Here is a 19,482-nt window from a genome sequence, read left to right as displayed (position 1 = left end):
TTGAGAGTCTGCCTGCCGATGCAGGGGACGCCGGTTTGTGCCCCGGTCTAGGAGGATCCCACATGCCGTGGAGCGGCTGGGCCCGTGAGCCATGGCCGCTGAGCCTGCGCGTCCGGAGCCTGTGCTCCGCAACGGGAGAGGCCACAACAGTGAGAGGCCCGCGTACCGCAAAAAAAAAAAAAATTTACCGTAAAATATGATTCTCCCCAACATACATGATTTGCCACTCTTGGAACATATTAATGGGATTTTATAAGGGCTATGAATATTTCATATAAAATAACATATATTGCTAAGGTTAAAAAAAATAGATCAGTGGAAATATATGAAGTCATATATCTTGAGTGCTGCCAAAGAGAAAATGAAGGAGAAATTCTAGAATATTTCTGAGTCCGATTCTACAGTCAAGGGCCATATTGGTGACTTGGGGATGTCCAGTTCACGTTTTACAAAGGATAAAATCATCTTGCTCGTTTTAGTTTTGATATCTTTCCTAATAAAGGGAACTGTTTCCAACTATTGCAGGTGAATGGAATATGTCTCAAGAGACTCTGGGAGGGGAAAGACCACTTTCTCAAACTCAGCCGTTGGAGTCCACCAGTAAAGCTTGGGTGTCTTTGAGGCTATGCAAAAAGTGATTGAAGTTAACTCAGTGAGGGCAGAGAGTGAGCAGAGGTGATTGGAATATGAATTTATTTGGCTCTCACACACTGGTTGATTGTCCAGATTGGAATAAACGTCACATTTTCTGGAATGCACTGTATTCTTCCCTCCAAGAGTTGTTTCTAAAGCACCTGGTGATCTAAGAACTCAACTCCGCTGTCACGCCATTCAATTATATTAAAAAATAGAGCACTAAATACATTATCCTTTGTCTTGTTCGGTGACGATTTGAATGCTACCAACAAAGTCTTTCCGTTAATGCTTAGATTCCTTGGACATCAAAGAGAAGAAAGATGGGCCAGATTTAGGAGTGGAAAGATTCAGTTACTCTTGCTGTGAGAACCAACTGCCTCAGACTTTCAGAACTTAGGATATTTGGCCAAAAACATTTGAAGCTTTGAAATCACTGATCCTGACGTTTCAAGGGGCAAACCACTGACATCGTTGCTTATTAGGACACCCTTAAGCGCTTGTCTCCAAAACCCAGCTATGGATACAGCAAATCGGTGCTAAAAATGCCTTCATTTTCTTGACTTAATGAAGCTCTTTAAGACAAAGTTCTGCAAAATAATTTCATGGAGGAAAAGAAGTCAAACTGCTTTTACCCTATTATGATGAGACAAATCTAGGCTTCTTTTCCTGGCCTGCTGGTTGCTGATTCTTTTCAGAAGCTTGCTGGGAGCTCTGTTGTGTTTGGTCTTTGCCAGAAATGCTCTAAGGTCTTTGCTGGAACTCAAGTTTGCTTTGGTTGCCAAAGATGATTCCAGGAAATGACTCTGGGGCATTTTTGGGTAAAAATGTTCCCTGTTTATCCCGTAACGAGCAAACAGCCTTTTCGTGTCATCAGTCCCTTTTTCCTCCTCTGGGCAAATCTGGTTCCACAATTCGGAACTTGGGAAAATAGCTCCACCCAGACCTGTGTCTTACTCTGAACCTGTAACCTACCAAGAGTGACAGCTGAGCTTGCGATGTGTGAGTAGACTCAGCTGTCATGTGGAGATCCAGTGATCACAATTTAAAAGCAGTTTTTAAATGGGAGATTTTAAAGATTGAACTGAGTTTTCTAAATTTTTCTAAAATGACTTTGGCCACGATATTTAATTTAGTTTGCAATTTCAAAATGCATTGAAGGAGAGTGTGAAGTTTTTATGTTGATTGCAAGGAAGGCATTGTGCTTTTTAGAATTACAAAATGCTTACTTAATGAATGCAGCCTTATGTGGAAGGCGAGAAATTGGAGTAAATCATTGGAATGGAGTGACATCTTGGTCATAGAGGGCGGAGTCTGGAACCAGGGAAGCTGGCAGGTCTGGCAACTGCAATAGTAGAACCCTGCTTTGGGAAGAGCTCTCATCCTGGAAGGAAGGGGGATTGGTAGCAGCAAAACAGCCCCAAGCGTGGAGGAGCTAGAATGCCGGGCAGCCTAGGTTATAGGAAATCAGGAAGGCCCTGGGTTACATGATGGGAGCTATTCTAAGAATACAGTAGAGACTGGAGCAAGGGCAGTACCGGAGTTAAGTGCGACAGTGCTGCTAAGACCTCTTTGCATCGGAGCCCGTTCCTTAAATTTGCCTTAAGGAGCAAACAGTGGCAAATGGGGTTTATGGTGTCTCAGCCTGAGGTTGGGGGAAATGCCTAAGCCAGGGTTTCTCAACCTTGACTACACATGAGAACACGGGAGGGTGGCTGGTTTTTTTTTTTTTTTGGCGGTACACGGGCCTCTAGCTGTTGTGGCCTTTCCCGTTTCGGAGCACAGGCTCCAGATGCGCAGGCTGAGCGGCCATGGCTCACGGGCCCAGCCGCTCCGCGGCATGTGGGATCTTCCCGGACCGGGGCACAACCCCGTGTCCCCTGCATCAGCAGGTGGACTCTCAACCACTGCACCACCAGGGAAGCCCGGGTGGCTGCTTTTTAAAATGCTCGTAACTAGACCATAACCTCCGGAGATTCTGAGCTAATTTATCTGGGATTTTTTTTTTTTTTTAAGTTTCCCAAGGGATTGTAATGGTAGCCAGGATTGAGAACCACTGGCTAAGGGACCAGGAGATGAAGCAGAAGCAACAATAAACTAGATTGGACATATTTGGAGAGGGGCAAATAGGAGACATTGTGATTTGGGGCAAATAGAGAAATTGATCTGGAGCCAATGAACCTGAGTTCAAGTCTTTCCCTTTGCCGTCTGTTGCTGGGATGACATTGAACAGGTTAAGTCATGTGTCTATTTCTTTTTTTTTTTTTTTCCATTTGTCAAATAGGGTTAGTGTGAGAACACCCACTCGATTAGAAGTGTTGTATAAATTAAAATGAGGTGACACAGCCTCTAAGCACTGGACATGTACTCAATAGGAAGTGACCAAGTGTTTGTTGAATTTTATAGATGACCTTGAAGCAGATGGAGAAGCTTCTGTTCATTGTCAAACTGCACAATGTGGTGGGAATAGGGTTTTCATTAAGCACATCCCTGGCACCTGTGAGTAAGGCTGGCAGGAACAGAGAGAGATTGGAAGTGGGGAGACAAACTGAGGAGACTAATGTTCTAGAACAAAGATCCACAAACTAGGGCTTGCAGGCCAAATCTGGCCCAGCGCTTGTTTTTGTAAATAAAGTTTTATTGTAACACGGCCATGCTCGTGTGTTAGGAATTTCTGTGGCTGCTTTTGTGCTGCAAAGCCAGAGTTGAGTCCTTGCATCAGAGACTGCATGGCCTACAGAGTAAAGCATATTTACTCTCCGGGCATTTACAGAAGTTTGATACCCCTGTTTTAGGATAAGATTAAAAGGCTGGGTTTGAGATGGAATGTTTGAAATAGAATGAGAAGGGCTTCAAACATCAGGAGAATTGGCAGGCCCTGGTGACAGATTGTACATAGGGGGATTTTGCCGAATAAATGTTAGGGATGCGATGTTTTCATCGTGGGTAGAATGATGCAGGGGGACAGCCTTCCTGAAATCTGGGCATGAGTGCAGGATTGTGGTGTCCTTGGCCAGAAAGATCTAGGACTGTCAGCACTGGAAGGGGCTGGTATGAGCTTGCAACATGGCGGTCTCAGGGCTGGGGTCCCTGCCTCCATTAATGAGCCCCCCCCCCCAAGTTCTGTCTGCAGTGGTGGCTATCACAGTGTGAAACGCCAGTACTCCAGAGAGAGTCAGTGCACACAAACTGATTCAGATCATCACTTAGGACGTTTTGGATGCCAAGTCCCTAATCTCTGTCACCGTACTGCACGGAGGTTGATTTTCAATTTACCTTTTTTGTTCTGAATCTTAGCTGTTTTGATTCTTAATTCAGAGCATTCATCTCAAGTGGATTCAGAGATTCAAATCTGATGATAAATTCATGTTTGTTGAGAAGTTTGGGAGGGAGGAGGAAGATGTTGCCAACTGAGATTCTGAATAATGTCTTGTTTGACATTTTAAACTCAAAGTGGGCTGAACTGTAGATCAACACATATAGGCATTATGTGACACAGATGCACCTTGTGTACAAATACAGTGCAGATCTGGGGGGAAAAAAGAAACCTGGAAGGAAAGGTAATAGAAAAGCAAAGGTCAGGGGGGCTTAGAAATGAAGGATCCTATTCACTGTTGTCTTTATGTGTCCTGCCTCTGGGTTTGGTGGGGTGGGTTAGGGTGGGTGGGAAGGGGAAATTTGAGTATCTACTCTGATTAGGCCTGCTGCTAGGTAATAATGTACACAGCCCGCTGTCTCCCATTTTACATATGGGGACAGTGAGTCACAGAAGTTAAGTACTTTGCCTAAGGTTAATTATTAGTAGGTGGCAGAACCGTAATTCAAACTCAGCTCTTTCTTATTCCAAATCCCATGCTTGGGATTTGGAATAATCTAGTCATGCTTGCTGACTAGATTTGGAATAATCTAGTAATAATAATAATAATCTAGATTTGGAATAATCTAGTCTTGCTTGCTGACTAGATTTGATTTGTTTTCTTTTCTTGGTTATCTCTCCCTCTTCCCCCAGCAATTAAGCTTATAATGAAGTCACTTTGTAAGTACAGTTGATCCTTGAATAATGCAGGTTTGAACTGCATGGGTCCACTACATGCAGATTTTTTTCAACTAATACGTGTACTATATGATCTGTAGTTGGTTGAATCAGCAGATGTGGAACCACAAACATAGAGGACCAACTCTAAAGTTATACGTGGATTTTCAGCTGCGTCGGGGATCCATGCCTCTAGCCCCCAGGTTGTTCAAAGTTCAAGTGAACTGGTAGTTGAAGGTTTGCTAGATCTATTTTTTTCATGCCTTTTTTTTTTTAAGCTCTAGATGCCAGTCCTTCCCTTCATCCTTCCTTGAAATGCTTGTTAAGTGCAGGCAGCGTGCCAGGCCCTGAGGACAGAGAGGCTGGGTACTGGGCAGTGGTAGTCAGTGCGATCTACAGAGTGTTGTTGGTCTCTGTACTAGTCAGGGTTGTTCAGACAGACAGACAGACAGGGTGTGTGTGTGTAAAGAAATTTATGATAAATAATTGGTTCATGCAGTTATAGAGATGGTCAAGTCCCATATCTGCAGGGTCAGTTTGCAAGCTGGAAACCCAGGGGAACCGATGATGTAATTCTAGTTGAAGGTTGGCAGGCTCGAGACCCAGGAAGAGCCAGCGTTTCAGTTCAAGTCCAAAGGCAGGGAAAACAAAACAATGTCCCGGCTCAGAGGTTGTCAGGCAGGAGGAATTCTCCCTTCCTAGTGGGGAAGGGTCAGCCTTTTTGTTCTCTTCAGGCCTTTGACTGTTTGGATGAGACCCACCGCATTAGGGAAGGCAATGAGCTTTACCCATTCGACTGATTCAAATGTTAATCTCATCCCCAAACACCCAGAATAAGTTTGACCCCATATCTGGACACCCCATGACCCAGTCAAGTTGACATATAGAATGAACCATCACAGCCCCCAAACTGTTACTGGTCTTCAACAAGGTAAGTGTGGAAGTTGGGGGCAGGCATGTCGAGAGCAGTTGGACATGTGTCAGGCATGCGATCAGTGGAGCTTGTCTTGATGACTAGGGTATGGACCAGTTTGTTGAATTCACGTGAAGAATTGCATGTAGGGTAAGCTATGTATTAGGCATGTGTATTGGGCCCACATTTTATCCAAGGTGGATTGGAGGGAAAAGCTTCAGTACTGCCAGTTTGAGAAGTAACTGCTGTGGGTTCAGTGGTTTCCATAGACGATACAGTCCCACGTGATGGGCTTTATAATGATGGCCTAGACACAAAGAAAGAGGAGCGTTCCTGGGAGAGACCAGGGCCCAGAAGCCAGCACAGAGATGTGCGGACCACTTCGAAGACGGCAGGCCTTGCACTGTCCTAACCCTGCCCCCACTACATCCCCCCAGAGGGTTAGGAAAAAAGGGGTCAGGAGCCAGAGAGATGTGTAGTCCAGGAACAAAAGCAGTAGGCAGGCTGAATGAGCTGTGAACATGGCAGGGCAACGGGCCCCACTGTCTTGACTTCCGGCCATGCAGCACTGGATGGGTCGGCTGGGTTAGAGATGCAGGGTCCATCTGTACACGAGCCCACGGCAAGTTAGAGCCGAGAGGTGCCCATCTCCAGGACACTCCCTTTCAGGAAGAGAAAGAGGAAGGGGCCGGCTCAAGGTGATGCACCTTGCAAACACACAAACCAGCAGTTCCGATTCTGCTGTTTATTGAGCCCTTCTTACATGCCAGGCACCGGGCACGGTACAGCATGTGGCTTTTTCCAACGTCCGCTCCCCCTCCTTGAGGCCTGGCTTTTATTATTTTATGTGTCTTCATTGGTGACTAATCTGTGGAGTTTTAAGGTAGAGAAAACACCTGCAAGTCTCTGAGAGCTAAGTTTGGTCGAAACCAGTTGGGATCTAAAGCAGGAAATGGACACAGGATACTGAGAGCATTTTCCCCCTCACTACCCTGGAATTAGGATTGCTTAGGGATTACATAATTATGCCTTTATAAGCACGTCAAAGAATTAGAAATAAGTAAACTGGGGGGCTTTTGGGAGAGGAGCTAGAGGAAGTGACCGGACCCCCATGGGAAGGCTGCCTGCTCCTCCATGTAGCCTCTGCGTGAACTTTGACCTGCCTAAGGCTGAAGGAAAGAAGGTTCAGAGATGCCACATATCAAAGTAAGTGAAGGTTCGTTGGCCACTTTCTCCCACGTGCCACTCAGAGAACAGCCCGTGTTCAGAAAATGGACAGCGCTCAACACCCTAATTTACATCATCAACTCATCTTGCCCGTAATATCACCTGTCTGCACCCCTACCCCCCGACTGAGACAGGGGTTGCAGGAGCTAATCGACACCAAATACCGTCCAATGAGAGTTCAAGTGGTTGGTATTTCAGTATCTTACTCAAGCCTCCCCCATCACCCTTGCAAGGTTAGCGTTTCTACTTGCATTTCAGGGAAGGGAAAACCAAAGCTCATAGCATTTAATCCCTTCAAAGAACAAATTCAGAGTTCCCATTTGTTGTATATTTTCCAGAGCTTCTGGGATCCTGGTGGGCTTCCAGAGCTTCCTGGGTTCCTTCCCCAAAGTGCCAAGGTCCTTTCAGAAGAAAGAAGACCCCTCATGCTCCAGAGCAACTGTACCTCCAACTCGGGCCATACATTCAGGAGTTTGGCCACCTGCGGTCACAGAGACCTTGTTTCCAGTCGCCACAAGGGGAGCACGGCTTAAGCTTGTAGAGGCTCAGTTTCCTCATCTGTGATGGGGACACCGATTGCCACCAGCCTGTGCTGTGATAACCGAAGACATTGTCAGTGTGAACTGCCCAGCCCCTGCGCAGAGCCATAGCAGCTGCAAAGCGTTAACTGCCCTGCCCACTGATGGAAGCTAGACTATCGTCCTCCCCACCCCTGCTTGAAGGGTCCGTGTTGGCTGAGAAAACACAATTGCTGTTGCTCCCTTCTCTTTTTCATTCTCAGTGGAACTAATTTGGTTTTACCAAACAAGGAGACAGGTTTCAAAAGCCCCGGTCAGCTTGTAATCAGCCAGCTTGGTAACAATGCAACCCTAATCAACCTGTGATTTCACATCTCCATACACTTGGCCTTGGCCTTAGGTCTGTGGTCCGGAGCAGTGGAATTCAGCGAGTCATATTTGCTGTGTTGATAGCAAAGGACCTGGGAGCTCAGGCGTTTAACCCTGAGGTGATTAAGAGGGAAAAAAGGAGTCGTGTTTGTGAAAACCCAGAAACGTATCAAAGAGCCCTGGGCAGAGGCAGGCGCAGTAAGGCAGCACAGGTGAAACTCGCAGGGTGTAATTCATCACATTCTTTGATCCTCAAGTTTTGTGAGTCACAGAGACTCCCTGGGACAGTTTTCAAGCTCAGTGGGGTCTGGGCAGGAAGGAGAAAAACTCCAAGTGTGGAAAAAGAGTGTTTTTTTAGCAGGAAGCTGAGAGAGGGTAATTTTCTAGAGATGTGATTTTTGCTTGGTCTTCTCTGAGGCGGCTGTGTTGTAGCTGGATCCTGGGATTTCTGCAGCATGAGAAGAGAGAAGGGAGAGTTTTGGGTATGTCTTGTGTCCCTGGGGCTCCTCAACAGTAAGCATGCATTGAGCACTTACTGTGTACAAGGAGTTATGCTAAATATCCTTGGGAGATGAGGTTTTTACATTAATAATTTTTAAATCCGTGGCCCTATATATAGCCTTTTATGAATCTGCATTTAAGGGGAGTGTGTACAGGCTCGGGTATAAGAGAGACCTGGGTACGAATTTTGGTACCACTGGGTTCTGACTGTGTGACTTTGAGAGACCTACTTGTCTTCTCTGTGTATGATTGTTAAATAGACTGTTTCTGCCCTCAGTTTCATGATTATGCTCCTACTTTCTTCTTCCTTTTTGCACTTAATTATTCTGTTCTCTTGTCATGGAACATGCATCCATGCTTCCAGCATTTATCATATATTATGATATGTTTCCACAAAGATAAGTAAGAGCCAGTTTTTGTCCTCGTTGAACACCCAATCTTCATAGGAAACATTCAGTAAAACAATTTACCAAATCCAGTGTGACAGGCACATATTTTTCTTAGTGCTGTGTACGAAATGCTGTTGGAATATGCTGATAGATATTTTATCTGCAAATTGAAGAAGGCTTCCCTTGGGAGGTGATGCTTCTGAAACTGGGTTTTGAAGGGTAAATAGGAGTTCACATAGGAAGAACTAAATTAACTTAATCATTATTAATACTTCTTTATTCCTTCTCTTCTTTTTTCCTCTCCTCCACTTCCTCCTACTCCCCCCCATTCTCCTCCTTTCTCTCCTCCTCCTACTTCATATTCATGTTTTATTGCTAACAAGAATATCTACCTGGAAATGTGCCAAGTATGGAAAAGAAGGCAGTGCATTTAATTAGGAAAAATTATATTGTGATTGTCTTCTCTAAACAGCATGTTAGTTTTTTTCTTAATTGAAGTATGGTTGATTTACAGTGTTGCGTTAGTTTCTGGTGTCCAGCAAGTGATTCAGTTATACATATATATACATACTCTTTTTCATATTCTTTTCCATTATGGTTTATTACAGGATATTGAATATAGTTCCCCATGCTCTACAGTAGGACCGTATTGTTTATTTTATATATAGTAGTTTGAATCTGCCAGTGGCGAACTCCTGCTAATCTCTACCCCCCCATCCCCTTTGGTAACCATAAGTTTGTTTTCTATGTCCCTGAGTGTCTTTCTGCTTCATAAATAAGTTTATATGTGTCATATTTTAGATTCCACATATAAGTGACATCATATGATATTTGTCTTTCTCTGTCTGACTTACTTCACTTAGTATGATAATCTCTAGGTCCATCCATGTTGCTGCAAATGGCATTATTTCACTCTTTTTATGGCTGAGTAATATTCCATTGTGTATATACCCCACATCTTTATCCATTCATCTGTTGATGGGCACTTAGCTCTTGGCTGTTGTAAACAGTTAAACAGCATGTTTTTCATCACCACATTAAGTCATTCTGTTCTCAACTTTGTTCGCAGTTCAGTCTGGATGTGTGTTTATTTACAATGCATTTTCCACCGGCTTTTACTTCTAAATGGGACGGCAAAAGGAGCCCTGGACGTCTGGAGTAGGGGTAGGGGCCCGTGGAGTTCTATTCGGCTTTAACCCTTCCCGTTCTCTCCGCACCCGCAGATGGGAAGCCGGTGTCTCTGTCTCCGCTGGAGTCCCAGCCTCACAGCCCCCGGTACACGGCGTCCAGCCAGCGGGAGCGCGAGAGCCTGGAGGTGCGCGTGCGCGAGGTGGAGGAGGAGAACCGCGCGCTCCGCCGGCAGCTCAGCCTGGCCCAGGGCCACGGCCCGGCCCACCGGCGCGGCAACCACTCGAAGACCTACTCCATGGAGGAGGGCACCGGCGATAGCGAGAACCTTCGGGCCGGCATCGTGGCAGGCAACAGCTCCGAGTGTGGGCAGCAGCCGGTCGTGGAGAAGTGCGAGGTAAAGAGCACCCGGAGCCTTCCAAGGTCCCAGTCCCCACATGGCCCACACCCACCCCTTGCAAATGCCGCCAGGAAGTGTGGCCAGGGACCTGGAGAGAGCTGGCGTTCTTGGCTCAGGCCTGGGCCTGAATCTGGCTTGATCATTCACTCTGCTGAATGGCCAGGCAAATCGTTTTAAGCCTCTGAGCCTCAGTTTCCCCACCTGAAAAATGGGCATAAGGAGGCCTGCACCTGCAGAGATATTAAGAGCAGCACACAGAACCTGCTGCTTGTTTCTTTGGAGCTCATTTTGACACTCTCAGGATTTCTCTGCCTAGCTGTCATCCTGGGGGCCCCTGTTACTTAGCTTCCAGGGCGCATGGTGCACCTGGCCTTGAGGCCCTGTTGGGCAGTTCCCCTGGACCTCATTCGCACTTTATACACAGCTTCTATAATTCAGAACCAGAGACTTGCTTATCTAAAGCAGTTCTTTGAACTTTGATAGCTTTGTATCATTTTCTCCCTTTTAGAGTATTTCTTAGTAACTCTTTGGTCGTTTGGAAAACTCCCACTCCCTCTCCCTCTTGCCCCTCATCCCGCCCCCGGTTCATGCATCCATGCTTATGTGTGCACTGCATGTGCAAGTGCACACACGTGTGCGCACACACACGCACTCGTTTTCTGCTTCTTCCAGTCCCAGTGGAGAGGAATTAGAACCTCCCTGTTAAGAGCAAGCCCTTCTGGGATGGATAAACCTGAGTTCATTTCTGGTGGTTTCTGTTGTGAGTGCTTGAGCAGGTTACCGAACCTCTCTGAGCTTCAGATGTGTCTCATCAATAAACTTTAGAAAACAATACCTGCTTCCTGCAATATTTGTGAAAAGGAAATGGGATGGCCATATAAAGCCACAATTAGTGTCTGGTATATAGCATATTTTCAATTATGGGTAATTTTTGTTATTTTTAGTTAGATGCAGATATTACCTGCTGCTGGTTTATTCCATTTCCTGGCTACATTCTCAGAATGTTAGACTTCAGACGCCCTGAAGAGAAAACACTTTGCAAACTGTAAGATGCTGTTCACGTGAATGTGGTTTTTAGTGATATTGGTGATGCTGTGTAGTGTGCCGTAAGGGGATATGGGGCCTGTTGAGTGACGTAGACTCAGTTCTGTGCAAGGTCAGTGGTCAGGGAGATTTTAGACTGGAATGGTCAGGGGGAGCCCCTGAGGATAATAAGATTTCTCATGGATTCCCAAGCCTGGTTGAAGTGTGGGCTGGTGGAGAGGCAGAGGAAGGTAGATGGAGGACATCCAACAAGGAGTGTATGTGTGAGTCGGAACAATATGCAGCGAGGCGCTGTCAAGCAGGAAAGGATTCAGAGCTCAGTGAGTTGGTCGGTCAGGCGAGCACAGAGAACCTGGGCAGGGAAGCGGGTGCTGCATAGTCATCATTCATCCAACAAATATTTACTGAGCCTCTATTATGGGTCTCACAGTGTTCTCTGTGCCGGGAAATAACAACGGTTGAAAAAGAGACAAAACTCCCTTTCTTCTGCTTCTTATGTTTTGAGGTGGGAAGTGAGGAAGAGATTATAAACAAAGAGAAATTCGTACTATTACCAAATCCAGGTTTGGCTGCTCGCTGCTCCTAAGCCAGTAATTTGAGAGGCGAGTGTCAGGAGAAATGAAAGGTGCTTTAATGAGAAGAGCTGGCGATCTGGGGGGAAGGTGGACTCATGACCTGAGACCAACTCGGAAGGTTCTGCTCAGCCAGGGCAGTTTCTAAAGGGGAAAAAGGGGGAAGAATCTCAGTGAATCACTGAGGCAGGAGGCTGGATTCTGCATCGTTCTCCATTGCATGCAGACGGGCTGACTCTTCCTTCAGATGTTACGTTGCCTGCGTGATCTACCTGCAGGATTCTTAGGGGGGCTGTTAGGGGTAGAGAGCTCGTCATTTTTTAACTGCTTCATTCTTCATCCTTGCTTCTTTTTATATAAGAAAAGAATCAACAGGTTAGGCAAGGCGTGGTATGCATGCAGGAGAGCATACGTCAGGAGTTAGGTTAAATTGCCTAGTGATCTCATTCCTATAATTAGGTTCTGACTACATGCCAGGCCCAGCCTCATTTAATCTTCCACAACCATTGCCAGTGGCCTGTGTAATGAAGATCTCTGTGTTGCATCTTTGGGGACTTAGCAACTTTAACAGATTCCCTTGGTCTAGGCTGGTCTGGGATGGCCCCTAATTTGGGGATCTTCTTTCCCTGCCTGGGCGAAGGCTGGTTTGATTTCTTACAGATTCTGTGCTCTCAGGTTATGGTCATGGCATTAGTTTAGAGTGTTGGCTGGCCCAGAGGGAGGAACTTCTTTTCTTCGAGTGTGTTTACATTATTATGACTCAGGCTGACTTAAACCATCAACTACGATCAAGGAGGTGAAAAATAGAAAAGGAAAAGGAAAAAATGGGAGGACACAAGTGGAACAGAGGGAGAACACAGAGGATTCCTCTTCCTGCTGTAGTCTCTGTGGCCATTGTCTTCCCCTGCTCAGCTTTCTGAGATACACACATCCTATTGATATTTCTAAAGAGGGCTTCTGTCCCGAGCGCCCCACCAAATAGTGTGGGCAAAGACCACTGGCTTTCAAAGTGAGAGACAGGAGCCCAATTCTGGTTCCCTCTCCATACCTTGATGGCCATGTGGCACTGAGCAAGTTACATCACTTTTCTGTGTGTTGGCTTCTTCGTTTGTAAGTTATGGATTAAAATCAAGTTCCTGCCTCAGACTATTTCAGTGGTGACCGTGGATATTAGAACTTTAGGCAAACAATAGCATAGTTGGGTTAGCAGTTGATTTCACTGTGATTTATCACACAATCCCAAGTTAATGGTGGCTTTGCCTCTTATTTCTGTTTACATGTAAGAAGTCTGGAGCTACTGGTGTAGGGATGTTCCTGCCTGGATGCAGGCTTCCTTTATCTTTCACCCAGCTGGCATGACTGGCATTCTCAAGGTCATCTCATGGTCTTTAATGACTCTCAGAGCTTCAGCCCTGTCATTCACCTTCCAGCTAGCAGGAAGGAAGCAGCGTTAAGGTGGGGCATATCAGCTTGCTTTAAGAACACGTCTCAGAAATTTCACAGTCAGTTCCTTTTGGAACACATTGGCAGAACTTCATTTAGCTGCTACCTTTAGCTGCCACCTAGCTGCAAGGGAGCCTGGAAAAGATAGATTTTCTTTAAAGAAGCCATGTTCTTTGTTAACATTTTGGAGGTTTGCTCCTAGAGAGAAGAGATATTATGGTTACGGTGAATGTTCTCTGTCAAATGAGTAGCTACCGAACTCGGTTATACATTAGAATTATATACCAAACATGCATTTTCATGGGACCCACCACAGAATCTACTGATTGAGAATCTCTGAGAATAGGGCCCAAAATATAAGTATTAAAAATATGTATCCCAGTGATTCTGGGATCGTGGAAACTGTTTGGAAACCACTGCTTTAAGGGACAACGAAAATACATGATGGGGTTCACTTTATCCTTGTGCTCTTTGAGAGATAAAGACCCCGAGCTTGTTAATTTTTACTATAACTTATTTTTTAGTCTTTTGCACCTGAGAATTAGGTTTTGTCCATTTGTTTATCTTCTCTTTGTGCGTCTTGATAATGTTATGTCTTAGACCCTTAAAAAGTTATGTTTTGGTGGACTTCGCCTGTGATGAACCCCAGGTCCTGTTCGAGGTTTCATAGATGAATTAGAAAGTCCTGACCCGCTTGCATCTTATTTCAGTGTGGTCTACTCCGGGGGCACACGTGCCCTGAGATGCTGCCTTTATACCCATCAGCAGTGTGCTTCCTCGGTTTCCATCGCTTGGCATATTTAAAGAATTTTGGGAAAATGCCATAGAGGCAGATGAGAAATGTCAGTCAGTGGAGTCAAAATAGAATCCTCCCTTCATGGGAGCACTTGTGGTTGCAAGTGCTGAAGTTGGTCCTGACACGCTGTCAGTGCACAGGGCCTCGTCACCAAGGACATTGTCATTGTATCTGGTTGTGCTGAAACTTCTCTGGGCTATGACAAGTATTTCTGAAAACCCTTCTGAGATGATGCCCGGGCTGTCAGCTGAGATATTTGGTGATAGAAATGAGGGGCCTTTGCCAGTCCTTGTGCCCTCTGGTTTTCTCATGGTGTGGCCTTCAAGGAGCTGCCCATTTTATTCTTGCACATATCTGTTGCCAGGACAGTGCTGCTTCCGCGAGGGGCTGGTTTCTTTGTGCCTTTGGGACTTGGAACAGGGTGATCCTCTTTGATCTCCGCTTCTGCCTATGTGTGTACAGATGTGCGCTGCAGTTCTCTTGCATTTCTCGTTCTGGTCTATTCTGGGAGTCAGCTCATGGTACAGCACAGAAGTCACTGAACTGGAGTCCGAATTTCTAACCAGGAATCTTTACTTTGCTGCTTACTAGCCATGTGACCTTGGGCAATTCAGTTACCCTCTTGGAGTCTATTTCATTATCATGAAATGAGAATAATAATGTGCTCCTCCCTATGCCATGGTGAGGATGAAATGAATGAGACAGCAGGTGGGAAACTGACGTTGTATGGGTTTCACATAGACTTATCATGGATATTCCAGTTCTCAGTTGCTGCCTAACAAATCACCTAGAACGTAATGGCTTGAAACAATGCCCGTCATTTTATTAGCTCTCCTGGTCTCTGTGGGTCAGGGGTTTGAGAAGGGCTTAGCTGAGTGGTTCTGGTCTGGGGGTGGAGGGGGGACTCATGCAGTTTCTTGGTGGCTGCAGCTGGAATGGTGAGGACTGAAGCAATGGGCGCTGGCCCAGCATCTCTCTTCCCTGTTGTGGACTCAGGGTCTCTCCATGTGGTCTCCCTCTGTGGCTAGTTTGGGCTTCCTCACTACATGGCGGCTCCAGAGCAGTCACCTGCTTCCGTGGCAGCCGATGGCTTTAAGTACAAGTATCCCAGTGAGCAAGGCAGAACAGAGGCACTTTTTTTTTTTTTTTTTTTTTTTTTGTGGTACGCGGGCCTCTCGCTGTTGTGGCCTCTCCCGTTGCGGAGCACAGGCTCCGGACATGCAGGCTCAGCGGCCATGGCTCACGGGCCCAGCCGCACCGCGGCATGTGGGATCTTCCAGGACCGGGGCACGAACCCACGTCCCCTGCATCGGCAGGCGGACTCCCAACCACTGCGCCACCAGGGAAGCCCTGGTTGTAAATCTTAATGTGTGTGATAGCCTGCTCCCTCCACTGGAGAAGCCGACTGTGAACTGGTCATGAAAGACTTTGAACTAGGATGCCGTCTGGCCCTTTCTCACCCCCACCACTACCTCCCTGGCCCATTTCATCTCCAGCTTCATGTGCCGTGAAGCACACCCAGAGATGGAGTTTCACATGCTGACCATCTATGAAGGCATGTCCATGGGGCCAGCCACTGAGGATGCCGTGGGAGGGTCATTAGCTGCAGCTGCCCCAGGAAGGGGCCGACCCTCAAAAAGGCAGCTCTTGGCAAGGAGGCTGTTCCTAGCAAGTGGGGCAACGCACACCTCATGAAAGGGGCCTTAGGCAGCATATCACGGAGTCCACCGCACTTGGGTTATTGCAGTAGCTTCCTGACTATTCTCCTTGCTCCCACCTTCCGTGCTTGCTCCCCTCCCCCCACCAGGTATGTGCACACTCAGAGCATCTGTTCTTAGCTGGCAGTTTGAGTGATCCTTTTAAAATTTAAGTCAGATTGTGCTGTTTCTCGGCTTTGAACCCTCCAGTAGCTTCTCTCCTCACACATAGGAAAGGCCGAGTTCTTAAGGCTGCCTGGGGGCTCTAGGAGAGCTGCCTCACGGACTCCAGCTTTCCTCCCTGCCGTCTTTCCCAGGCTGCCTTTCCACAGCTCCCTATTCCACAGGCAGCTGCCTGGTATCTCAGGGTTGTTTCCGCTGCCTGGGACACTCTGCCTGGACACCCAGAGGCCTCATTTCCTGACCTACGTCCGATTTTTGCTCCAGTGTCACCTTCTCAGGGAGAGTTGTCCGGACAACCCCACTTTAAAATCTTAGCCCTTCTCACCAGCTGCCTATCCACATGCCGCTCTTCCTCCCCTGCTTAATTTTTCTTCCTAGACTCATCATCGTCTAGCATTCTATATAGTTTAATTATATGTGCCTTTGTTTGTTTATTTTCTGTGTCCCCCCCAAGTGGAACGCCAGCTCCCGTGATGGGGTGCAAGGATTCAGTCTCCTTCACTTGCTGCTGTATCCCCAGCAGCTACAATTGAGTCTGGTACATCGTAGGTGCTCAGTCCGCGCTTGTAGAATGATTGAGTACTTGGCAAAGGTGTGTAGACTTTTGGGGTCAGGCCGGTCATCCATTGGCCCCATAGATGGGATTGTGATACATGTCAACTGTGCTGGGTACGGGGCTATATTTAGACAACCCACCTGCCCCAGACATGGGTTTACCCTAATAATTAAACTCTTCTTGACCCACCCAAAAATCAGTCTCACCCTTTCCCATGTCTTCCACGAAATACTTGGGTTTCTGATTCCTCAGCTTATCATGCTCTTCATAACACAAGAAAACCCACCCTAAAGCAGACCAGGAATATGCCGGTGGGGATGCTGGGAGATCATTCCCTTGTTGTCCATTTATTGGGCCTTGGCCACGGAGGACGCAGTCACCACCCCCTGGAGGGTTGGCCCATCCCGTCCTCTCACCGGGCCCTGTAGGCCCTGCGTTCCACCTGCCCCCTTGCGCAGCCCCTGATGACTTGGCTTCCATTATAGTTGGAAGGGGTCTCCTTCTGTTTTCTACAGGGTTGAAATAATTTTGTCTTCTGGGTCGGTGGATCAGAATTTTGAGGGAATAGACAGAATTCGGTCAGTGGTTTCCCGAGAGAGTAGAGCCTGGGCAGTTTGTAAGATTATTTTAGGTGGCACGTTAGCAATATATTTTTAAAAATTTAATAGTTAACATGTGTGTGTTACTGAGCCGAGTTGTGTGGGTCGAATGGCAGGAGTCTGAGTTCTTCCACCCCTTTGCCGCTGACTGGCTGAGGCCTTGTACCAGTTACTCGTTTGCTCTCACTTCCTTCCTCTTGAATTTTGGAAAATCCTGGGTATTAGGAAAGCTCTGTATATAGAACTTCTAAATCCCTCTTTTTATAAAGGAGTCACTGAGGATCAGAGAGGTTAGGTCGTTTGCCCAAGGGCACCCAGGTGGCCAGAGGCAGAGCTGGGCCACTGTCCTGATTTCCAGGGCTTTGCTTTTGCACAGGAGAAGCTGCGTCCCGTGTTCTCTTCCCCTGGCCTTTTCGTCACCCCGGAAGAGTCGTAAATTCCAAGGCGCTGGGAGAATGAGGTGGCTGTGCGGGAGCAGTGCCTCTGCTTGTCTCGTAGAAGCGGGATGGTGCTTCCTCTTGGGAGAGTATCGGAAACAGATTCTGCGAAGACCTCTCCTCCTCTCCCAACATAGTCACAGCTGACATCTGTGGAGTGTTTAACCGGAGACACTCTTCAAAGTGCTTTACGCACAGAGCAGTTCTCAGGCGGAGTCCCTGGACCAGCAGTAGCGGCGTCACCTGGATTCGGGGGATTCTCAGGCTGCTCTCTGAACCTCCTGAATGGGGAACTCAGGAGGAGGGGCCCAGCGCTCTATGTTAGCGAGCCCTCCAGGGAGTCTGATGCATGTTAGACTTTGAGGACCACTTTCCCTCAGCAACCCCTTGAGGGTAAGTAGTATGATGTCCCCGTTTTACAGACGAGGAGGTTAAAGCCGCGGGATGATGAACACCTTCTCGTTATGCTGTGTATGCAGTCGGTCACATGAACGAGCATCAGTTCAATAGTGCACCTACTTGCACTTACTTGTCTGATCCCCCCAGCTACACAGTGGAGTGTCTACCTTGATCTCCATTTTACAGGTGGGCCAGTGAGGCTCAGGGATGTTAAGCGACTGCTCCAAGGTCACACAGCAACTCAGCTTTGAAGTTATGGCTCAGACCCAGGTCTCTTCACTCTCGTTGGGTTTTCCCAGCTAACTGGCTCCTGCCTCTGTCGCCAGCTGTGTGCCTCTCCCTGGCTGCCATGGGAGCATCTGTCCTCTGGGAGGTCCTGCCTCTCCACCCCCTGTTCCAGCAGCTGCAGTCCAGAATCTGGGCCGAGCCTGACTCCCCCAGCCCCTCCGCACATATGCCAGTGTTTAAATAGGTTTCCCCTCCCACTCCCAAAGGCTCCCGGTTATGAGATGCTTTCACTGCGTTGTGCCCCCAGGCAGAATGCCTGGCCTTCAGGGTCGCTGCTCATGGGGTGGCTGGTAGACACGTGGCTGGCTGGAGTGTTGATTAGTTCTGCCCTGTGGGGATTTCTTCCTGTTGGGGGGCAGTTCTCTTTCGGGTTACATGGAGACTGGCAAGCACACAGTTATAAATCCCTGCTAACCTTGAATAGCCGCAGTGAGTATTGCCCTGGTCTCATTACTAGAATGCCCTCTCTTCCTGGAAGCTCCCCCTGCCTCTGCTCGGTCTGGGGTGCTGCTGGCTACTCTAGGGGCAGGGACGCCGAGCTTGCCACCACAGAAGCCTCTGCAGTCCCTGCTGGGGTTGTCTGGTTGGCTCTTCCTCTCTCTTCACTTGACCCGGGGGATGAAGGCTGATTGACGTTTTGATCCTTTGAGCCCAGCACAGTGCCTGGCACATCAGTCTCCAAAAACACTCTGCTCATGTCTGAATTCTTCCTGCAGGCCCTAAAAGTAAAGGTCACTCACTTGACCCCAGTGGCATCAGGAATGAGAGCTTAGCTCTGGCACTCTAACCTGTATCTTTGGGTGCAGGTTGCAGCACTGTAAGTGAGCAGGAAGCTTTACTGGCTTCCTTAGAAAGAGCCTTGTGGTCCCTGTGTCTGAGAATTTTGTATAGAGCCGTAAAATTTTGTTTTAAGTAAAATTTTTTTTTTTTTGGCCGTGCCACACGGCTTGTGGGATCTTAGTTCCCTGACCAGGGATCAAACCCCGGCCCCGGCAGTGAAAACACTGAGTCCTAACCGCTGGACTGCCAGGGAATTCCAGAGTGCCTTAAAATTTCTAACTACAATTTATCCATTCTCAAGTTGCTCTCCTGCCTTGTTTTATTTTAGATATGTCGGTGATATATCTGTGGACGCTCCAAAATCATCTGTGGTTCCCTTCCAGCCACCAGGACAAATGGGGTGCTGAGGGAGGATCACTGGAATTTGGTCTGGTCTTGGCAGGAAACGGGGGGACGCTCACAAAAGAGGTGGAGAGGGTTTAATGCAGGGTTAAGGGGAACCAGCGAGGGTGGTACAGCTCCCACAAGGGAGTCACTGCGACCCCTGGGCCCGAGAGGTGCAGGCAGGAGGCCCTGT

General features: G+C 47.5%; 1 protein-coding gene across 1 annotated transcript in view; it reads left to right on the top strand.

The window, feature by feature from the left end:
- LARGE1 (LARGE xylosyl- and glucuronyltransferase 1) overlaps nt 1-19,482 on the top strand; it is a 585,040-nt gene that overhangs the window by 264,627 nt on the left and 300,931 nt on the right. Inside the window, exon 3 of the mRNA XM_004269399.4 lies at nt 9,807-10,108. Within this exon, the coding sequence (XP_004269447.1) occupies nt 9,807-10,108 (302 nt within the window). The remainder of the gene's footprint in view (nt 1-9,806; nt 10,109-19,482) is intronic.

Source organism: Orcinus orca, chromosome 11, assembly GCF_937001465.1.
Source record: "Orcinus orca chromosome 11, mOrcOrc1.1, whole genome shotgun sequence".
Classification (NCBI taxonomy): Eukaryota; Metazoa; Chordata; class Mammalia; order Artiodactyla; family Delphinidae; genus Orcinus; species Orcinus orca.
The sequence above is the reverse complement of the archived record's forward strand: the minus strand, read 5'-3'. Positions and strand labels throughout refer to the sequence as shown.